At 38.3% G+C, this 9,599-nt stretch overlaps 1 protein-coding gene across 3 annotated transcripts in view; it reads right to left on the bottom strand.

Annotated features, from left to right (window-relative positions):
• Positions 1-527: 527 nt before the first annotated feature.
• Positions 528-9,599, bottom strand: part of LOC117949874 (pre-B-cell leukemia transcription factor 1-like) — a 68,543-nt gene continuing 59,471 nt past the window's right edge. The window contains exons 6-9 of one of the 3 annotated variants that reach the window (XM_034880441.1): positions 8,855-9,014; positions 6,829-6,941; positions 5,792-5,881; positions 528-3,588 (exon numbers count right to left, since the gene is read on the bottom strand). In XM_034880441.1, the coding sequence (XP_034736332.1) occupies positions 3,496-3,588; positions 5,792-5,881; positions 6,829-6,941; positions 8,855-9,014 (456 nt within the window). In that variant the 3' untranslated portion in view covers positions 528-3,495. The remainder of the gene's footprint in view (positions 3,589-5,791; positions 5,882-6,828; positions 6,942-8,854; positions 9,015-9,599) is intronic. The other 2 variants (XM_034880442.1, XM_034880443.1) reach the window with 2 other exon arrangements.

Raw genomic sequence — 9,599 nt, 5'->3', positions numbered from 1 at the left:
TTAATTTTTTCAACCCCTTTCTTCTTTTTTTCCCAGGGACGGATGTATTTGAAGAGCAGGAGCAAAAATCCTGTCTAGTTTATCTGGAGGAGAGAGATAAGTGTTTTCAGCCTCTTTCAGGAAACGCACATTAACCATTCCATGGATGTGAAGAGGGGGGTGGGGGTGGGTTGGGCAGGGTCTGTCTGTCTGGAGCGCAAAGCTTTCCCTCACTTTGAAAACTGTGAATATGTCCCCTTCATACTTTTTGGCAGCTCGGCCAAGCTCTGGCGCTATGTTAGTGGTGATAAAATGCCTGCATGCAGTAGCATAGTTGGAAGTGAGACGTGCAATGTTATCCAGAGGTGTTGGACTGACAAGTCTACAACGTGTAAACTTGTATCCTACAGTGACTCCTGACCCTGACCCTGTTACAAAAGCCTGGAGGAGAAACCACATGCAAGTTTGAGATGAAATTTAGTGGTGCATTTTGTGGAAAACGTAACAAAAGCACATGGAACTTGACATGAAAAATGACAAAACTGCAATTTATGCAACAAAAGAAACCATTTATTTGGGATCCGCATTGCCAGTACAAATTAAGAGACCATAAAACCTACACCTTTCAGCTATTTTTCTTCACAGAAAACAGGTTTTGAATTTGAATTAAAAAGACAATAGTTTTTTCATTCAATACCTTTTTTACATACGCAGAGACCTTAAAAGTTAAAACCTGTCAAGAAAAAGGCTTTACAATTTTACTCTGAAATCCTTATAAAAAAGAAATCAACATTCAAAACACTGCAGTACGTTATTTTATTGAGAAAAAAAGACATGCAACAAATAAAAACATTTTATGTTTTACAAATCGTTCATTTTTCTTTTCATGTCTCTTGTCCTTTTATATTCAAACACTAAAAAGCATCATTACATGAAGCTTCGATAATATTTGACAGGCAATGTGAAAAGTGGAGTTAAGCTGTTTCTTTAAGGGGTGCAAAAACAATCCTTGTGTTTGCCTTGCATGGCCGGTGCTGTCAATTCACTCCAATGACTTCAGAAGACACGACTGAGGCAGGTTTTATCACAATGGTGCTCGGCCCCTAGACTGTAATACTGAACAGGTAACTCGAGGAGGAGCCGCTCTGAATAATTCAAATTAGTTTGTTTGTTTTAATCATGCCGTGGTTGACCTCTAGACAATAGCTCTGAAACAACCATGATTTCATACATGTGTAATAAATACAAACACACTGATAACTGTTAAAAAATCCTGTGGTTTTCAGGCTGTATTGTGACTGATTGGATTTTCAGGACCAAATGTTGTTTTCTGTAAGGGTTCAGGTAAGCTAAAAACAATGCCAGAGGTAATGTTTACGCTAACTTTTCACCTCACCTTTATTCAGACAGTAGCCATCTTGGAGACAGGCTAGTTTCGGTTGTTTGAGCACAAAATAATAACAAGGACTTCACCTTAAATCCAACAGGAACTCCATCAGGCTGCGTTAAAATGGCTACTGTGTAAATTCAAAGATGCAAAAAAAAGAATAAATGTGCATATCTACTGACTGTATATAGAGCATTCTTGGGCTAATTCACATATAATGGCATAGCATACAAAAGAAACAGCCTTGTAGCAAGGCAAAATAATATCCGTTACAGTTATTCACAAAATGGAGACAAAAATATATCCAGATAATATCTGGATTTGTGTGCCATCAGGGTATTCATTTCCGTTCAAATTTATATAAACATTACTGTATTCCAACTGCATTTTTTGGTTTTGAATACAGAGTACTAGAGCATTATCAGATGCTCACTAGTACCGTAGAGAATAAAATCCTACAAGAAGAGGAAAAAGAAAATGTCAGTAAAGCTGATCTCAATGTAGAGGATACAAATCTGCATTTTTTTGGTATCAAAGTTTGTAAATGCTGATATCTCATGAGGACTATTCTAATCATGTATACATGTTGGACCACATACTATACTGTACATACAACAAAGGTCACAGATTTAATTTTCCATTTTGGATGGGTTTGTGTTGATGGACGTGATGTTTTTGTAACATAAAAAAAAAAGAAGTGATGGGACTAATTACAATTCTAACACTGGTTCTCTTTCAAAAGTTCTGCCTACTGTTATCAGAGAACAGGGGTTAAGGGATAACTAAAGTTTCTTTCTGCACTGACTGTAAATAGAATTATATAATGTCACAATCCCAAGCATTCAATGGGACATTTTGAGCACACACAATATTGTTTTGCCTCCACACCAAGTATTTAAAAGGAAAAAAACTTCTTATAATCTGAAGAATTATTTAATTTGAGCATCTAATTTATAATTTTCTGTAATCTGTGCTAAAAAGGTCCCGTCATGCTCTCAGGATTATCACACAAATATAATTCCATGAAAGAAACGGGAATTCAGAGAAAATACATGCAATGTGTTCCCAACAACATGGTACCTTAAAATCTGAATTAGAATTTTTCTTTTGGATTTAGTTATCAGCAGTATTTGGCTATACTGATCTCACTGACACACTGACTATGTCTGATCATGTACACTGTCTTTCTGATATGACTCCTATAGTTGTAAAATCATAAAATTGTTTTCTCTTCAACATTTACAAATGTTAGCTTTTGAGTTCAATCGTTAAGTGTTATTGTGCTTTAATACATATTGACGTGCCATAATTGCTGCTAATGTTGTCATGGATTTAGTGTTTCAGGTCAATTGTTCTAAAGATGAACACTTGCTTGCGTGGAAACTGTGAATTTTTTGCATTACTGTACTGCATAATAAAACATATACTGCCTTGTATGTCGATGTAGAAGTTCTAAATTGAAATTTTATATATCGAGGCTGAATACTTGAATATTACCTGACTAATATGACTGGACTAACATAATAATATTTTACAATGTATGGCATTAAAAATAGAAGGACATTACATAAAAAAAAAATGATCAAAATTCACCTCCAGGGTTGAACTTTGGCACTATAGATAGACATAATGTGTGAACACAGAGGTGTTACGACAGGGCATGATGTGTTGTACAATAAAATTCCAATAATTATAAAAAATTGTAAAACATTTAAAACATTTAAAATTATGTTTTCTGTGTTGTTATTTCGAATAGAGGTAGTGTGGAAGCATTTCAATTTACAAGACTTGGGGCATTATGCTGCTAACTGTGTGCCTACTGAGTGAACATGTAATGTAAGAGAAATACAAAGAGGCAACATGGACATTGAGTGGAAACTGTACAAAGTGTGGATTTGAGTCCCCTATGCAGGCTGCTAACGGTGCTGCAGTAGTGCAGATAGGAAAAGTTAAATATTTGTCCGTAAATGTCATTCCTCATCCCAACTGTGTCCTGCCAGGTGACTACATATAGTACGTCACGTGTAGTTCCAATGTGGTTTGACCTCAGGTTTTGGGAAATGTGGTTGGGGGTAGAGTGGTGGAAGAATTTGGAAGCAGAGGACTGGGGAGTAACGGGGGGTTGAGGATCAGTTGGAGGTGTCAGAGTGAACGCTTCCGGGTCCTTCTGTGGGTGAAGTCACTGATGAGGGGGTCGGAGCATCCTGCCAGCCACCGTTTGCCTGAGAGAAAAAAGGAAAGAAACAGTTGGGTGGAGGGTGTGTGTGTTACTTTCATATTCATTACTCAATGGAGCTAGGTCAAACACAGTGAGGTGCAACGAATGAAGGTCCTGAGGGCAAGGTAGTGTATGAGCACAACATGGAATTTTGGGATACTTTTAGTTACCACATAGTGGCATATAGCCTTAAGGCAAATTGCCTCCTGGATTGAAGAAAAATACCTATCTTAAATTACAGCTAATATTTACGAATAAGATTGACATGACAAATAGAAAATCATGTTTTCGCCCAAGCAGAAATAGAGTGAATTACAGTCTCTCTCCCATCATACACTGTACACCCAAATCTACATAATGAAAAAAAATACACAGAAATGTTTTGTTCAAAGACAAAATCCCATACAGCTTTTCTTCTGTCAGAAAACAAGTATAACATCAACATCATATGCACTAATTATGATGCTGACAGCAGAAAGTAACATACACGAGCTATCACTACCAGAGACAGGCCTGTGAAAGAGCATTTCGGATATTAATAGTAAGTTTAAAGCCATCAGAAAAACTGAAAATGGTCCTCGACAGCCTTTAATTTCAAAGCCTGTTATTTCAGATGGCAGTAATCAAAAGTAGAGGGGTCAGATTGTAGAATGTCTGACTTGGATGGCTCTTTGCCTGTTTCAAAATTGTAGGCTAATTGCAGTTGTAATCATCCAATATATATATTTTTTTAATTATAACTTTTCATTCATGTTCTAAACCTTCATATGGCTGAATAAAACTGTTTTCCTGGATACAGGGTATATGTATCTAATAAACAACACATATATATATACATATATATACACGTATAATATACTTTATGTTGTAAAAACAAGGTGAAATAAACCCTTTAAAATAATTTCTATAATATTATATATTTGGAGCACTTATGTGCTCTAAATTTTGGGACCTTAAACAGGCCATAAAAGCTTGAGAACACTGATGACATATAGTGTTCAACAGCTTTGACAGAGAATACCACTTAGAAAAATAGTTTTCACATATATATCATATACAACGTTTTTTTTTGTTATTAACAAAACCCAGGAACACATATTTACAGGCGAGTGGAGAGTCAAAATTTGTTAACTTGCCTTAACTATATAAATCACAGGCAAACAGCCTGGCAGACAGATATCCCGCTCTTACATTATGCATTGCAGGACTTTTTTATAGGGTTTAAAACTGAATAACAGTATACTGTGGCAGTGTAAGATGTGGTAGAGCAAGCAGGCGTCCAAGGAGAACCATATCTTTGAGGTCAAAGGACTGAGAAAGAACAGGGCCTGAATGCATTAGTGGCCTCGCAGGGTTAGCACAGCTGGCTGTGGGATGCACTCAAAGCAGCCAGCAAGCCTATTTGAATAAGCATACATGTTTTTATATGGGAGACATTTCATCTGATTATCATATGGCCACTGAGGCACGACAACAACAGTGGAGGAACCCAGCCGCGGCTGTGACCGTCCTCGTCCTCTCAGCGCGGCTCGCTGTCAGGGCCATTAGTGTGGCAGGAACATGATCTGAGCAATGCGGTTGGATTGCTGTCCCAAGTCCACACTCTGCTCTCCTTGTGTCTGTCTTATCGATTTTCCCCTTTACGACACAGCTTGTCGCTGTGAATTTCCCTACTCTTTGCAGCCGCCAGCAAGCAAACCCCCAACCCCCCCTTCACAACCCCCACTTCTACCATGAACTCTGCTGCGAAATAAGACAAACATGAGGGGAACACACCCCTATGGCACATAAAGAGTTGTTTCCAGTGGCGTAGGATTTGATTTTAGCAAGACAGCGCCATTGTCTTAGGAAGATTTTATGGGAGCTTCTGGCCCTGGGGCTGCTAATCACAGGTCAGGTGGTCTAAGGGATATGAAGTCCAGTGCAGGAGGTGTCACCTGTTTGTGCAGTTTGCTCACAGCTGACTGTATGTGGCTGCAGGTGCTACACCTTACCTGATCCAACATAACAGGCATAGACGGCACCTCTGCATGTGTGTGGCTAACCACAAGCCTGCGTACGCTGGGCAGCGTGCTGCCCGTGGCGCAAGCGATAGAGAAGCAAACAACTAGGTGAACATGGAACAGAGACAAGTCCTACTAAGTGGCATTCTGAGCCCTATGGCTTTAACATAATTGGTAGGGAGAGAAAGAAAAAAAAATCCTTACATTGATGCCCTGCGGACTGTACATCTGGTTGGCTGTGAGTCCTTCACTGTATCCTCCTGTCTGACTGATAACATGGCGAAGGGTATCCACCTGAAACATTCCGAAACAACAAACAAAGCAAGGTCAGAGTCAACTCAGTGTAAGCACAAGAGAAAAGAGCAAGGGATGACAAGATGATGAAAGAGATAACAAGAGTACAGTGCTGCAAGTATATCCTTGGAGACATTTAGGTCCAATCAAACAAAACGGAAATTTAGGTTAAAAAAGATTACTTTTTGTTTGTTTAAATAAAATCTATTCAGAATATTCTGTCCTTGGAACTGTGAAGAAGCTCTATTTTGGAGCCAATGCAAATGTAGTCCTTTTTCACAACAGAAATTTAAACTTGCCATAGCATGAACACCTTGTATAAATAATAACATTAATTATGGCTTTGTTCCATTTAGGTCCAAGTAAACTGTAAACTGTTGGGTTAGTTCCCCTTTTGTAGATGTACAAGTACTGCAATGTGCTATGCATGACCAGAGTAAAACATGTGGAAATTAAGTTGAATCTATCTGTTTCACGTGGGAGCAATATAAAAACAAGAATGTTTTCATGCATGCAAGGCGTACAATATTTAAGTTAGCAAGATATTTTCACACAGCAAAATGAAATGTTAAGTAAAATTCTGCATTCTCGCAATGTTAGAATGAAAAACAAGAAAACCTGCCATTATTCCGACTTGGGATTGCTCAGGCACTGTTCCAAGATGGTTATCACCATTGCTGGCCTTGAAGTTACACCATATTCAGTAAATAGGCTACATTTGATAATTGTGTTAGATTTGTGTTAAAACCTAATGCTAAAGAAACATGTAAAGCACCTTTATAACTATTGTATTATATTATAGCTATTTCAAGTTAAGTCCTGACAATATTTGGATATTACATTAGTCTTATTAATGATAATAGTTACACCTGTGCCTGACACGTCAAAATGTCTATTGGGAAGTGAGGTGGGTCTGCCCCGGTCTGCTCTGCAGCTCTCGGCCCTACCTGTGACTGCACGTTGGCTCCCACTTGAGCCCCCTGGTACGAGTCCCCATTGAGAGACTGCACACTCATGAACAAGTCCCCGGAGTTTGACATGTTAAAAGAGCCAGCAGAACCTGAAAGGAGAGAGGGAGCAGTCGCATCACAGAGAGACAGAGTGCAAGCAGGGAAAGCAAGTTAGCGAGTCCAGGCAGCAGCCTGGATGAGCAGCATGCAGAGGTTAGCTAGCAGCCAGTCAGGCTCTGTTAAATGCAAGGATTGGAGCCATAGAGGAAACTAATGGACACATGAGGACAGAAGAGATACAGCTGAAACCCAAAGTGTTTTTCCAAATTAGTACAAGCCTTTACCTGCAAACATATAAATAAGCAAGTAATGTTTACATTAATGCTCATAAGAGGTTATAGGTTAGTACAAAGAATTGAAAAAGCAGTCCAAATGATCAACATAATTCTATTTAAGAGTTAAGTACAGAAGAAGTCTCAGGATGCGTTTAGCTTAGCTTAGTGTAAACACTTGGGGTTGTTAGCCTAGCTCTGTCCAATGTACCAAAATGAACCTAACGACAAACTCATGGGACTTTTGAATTTATTTGGTGACTACATGGTTAAATAGGATACAACAGATTTTAAGTGGTTTAAGAGTATATGTATTCACTTTTTATAGACCTAAGTTAGTTGCTTGCATCAGCTTCCCAGACTTCTATGCTAGGCTAAACATGTTTCCTGTTTTGACTCCTGGTAACACGGCAAGTTTCTCAAATTAATAAACTGTAGCTTTAAAAGATAAGGCTAGCAATATTCTTTTTTTTATTGTCAACAAGTCTCCTAAAAGTACCAAAATTAAGTTAATGATTAAATTAGGTACATTCCGACTTTGCTACCCTATCAGTGGCATACAGCACAAATCCTGTTTTTTTCTATTGAAGTTGAAAATCTCGGATCATAAATGTTTTTCATAAATAAGTTTTTAAAAGATTTATTAATTTCCTATAACAGTGGGGTGCTGTAGGTTTTTTGCACCCCAAAAAAAGAATATGTTGTGGGTGACTATTACATATAATTGGTATTAACAAGTGATTCATGCTTCTGGTAAAGCACCCTGTCTCCAAAAAATTAAGTTCCCAAACAAATACATCTAAATTGCATTCTTAATTAGGTTTTAAGGGAAACACATTTTTTTCTTTCAACACATGGGTAACGTTGTGAATAGGGCTCGGCAATTTGGCCTATAAACAATATTGCAATATTTATAGTGAACAAAGATGGGAAAGGAGAGTCGGTCTAAGGGAGAGGCTAAAGCTAACTCTTCATCAGCAATCACTAACCAGCATGTTCCTTGTCAGTTGTCTCTGGAGAACTAAATGGATGAACTGTGATCAACAGATCACCACTCAGGAATGGATTATGGACATGATTTTTATGGACATGATTTTTATGGAAACATGGCTAGTATACCATATCGTAGTAATTTACTTCATCCTACGTGGAACAAGCTGCGATACATCAAGTATATTTCATATATAGCTCACCCCTAGTTGTGAATTAAAAAAAATAGCTTTTCAGGTTTATTATTTAGTTTAATTGTTATATTGTTATTGGTAGAGAATACCACCAGACTAATCCTTTGTGTGTCAGTACAACAGAACATAATAAATACATAGTTAAATAGCATGAAGCATTTGATTAATTGAGATGAAGACAAAAGGACAGTAAGCATAAGTAGAGGCATGGGGCTCAGGTTGGCTTATCTGTGACACAGCTTTGCTCTACAGGGGGACTTGCTCTTGTTAAGGTCAAACATATAACCCGCTCAATATAATAATGGTGCATTACCATGTGATAGGCATGTTGCTTGTACAAGAACTGCCTTTTTGTTAGTCCTAATTCATTCATTTGTTAGAAATCACCAGCACCAGCATTTAAATAGCCTCAGTCTAATTTACTGCAGTAGTTGTTTAGTTGTAGTAATGCATAAAGAGGAGGTACATGTCTACTAGCTGAGCAGAGCCAGGGACTTCCTGTCTCACCTGCAGAGTTTGGAGTTGAGGGTGAATTTGCTTGGCTTCCATGTGAGGATGCATTAGCCGCATTCACGGCAGTTCTCGCAGCGTACATGTTGGCTTCTTCTTGGAACTTACCAATGTTTTTCTTGTATCTGATTCTTTTATTCCCAAACCAGTTGGAAACCTGAGCAGACAAACAAGAGAATGTAGTTTAATGCTCACGACATCTTAACATCCAGAGCCTCTACACATTTAAGTGCAAGCATTCAGAGATATTATGGTAGTCTTAAGCTTGCATTGCCTTAATGGCATGTGTTACACTGCAGAGAGCTTTTGTCAAAAGTAGGGACTACACAGACTGGTGCTGTGAATCCACATTAGTGCCAGAATGGAATGATTGCCAATAACAGTCTCATTATGTCACCATGACTGCAGCTATCATCAGAACTCACGCAAGCACCAATCAGTCAACATCCGCTAACACCCATTACTGCTAATGGACTCCCAGATGAAGCGAGGGGGGTAATCCTAGCGCTAATGATAAACAACATTAAAATGAAAACCAAATCAATCCTGCAAAGTTTTCAATACACAGGGTAGGTAAACATTCTCCTTTAATATGGCCAAGAGACGGAAATTCTACAAATCATTCCGCTGCTGGACAGCTTCCACAATCAGGCACGGATGCATCTTCAAAACATTTGCTAGAAATTAATGAAACCATTGAGAAAATAATCCATTCCCAAATGATGGATCCCAAACAGAAACT

This window comes from Etheostoma cragini, chromosome 9 (genome assembly GCF_013103735.1).
Source record: "Etheostoma cragini isolate CJK2018 chromosome 9, CSU_Ecrag_1.0, whole genome shotgun sequence".
Lineage (NCBI taxonomy): Eukaryota > Metazoa > Chordata > Actinopteri > Perciformes > Percidae > Etheostoma > Etheostoma cragini.
Note: the sequence above shows the minus strand (reverse complement) of the source record. Positions and strands in the feature narration are given on the sequence as shown.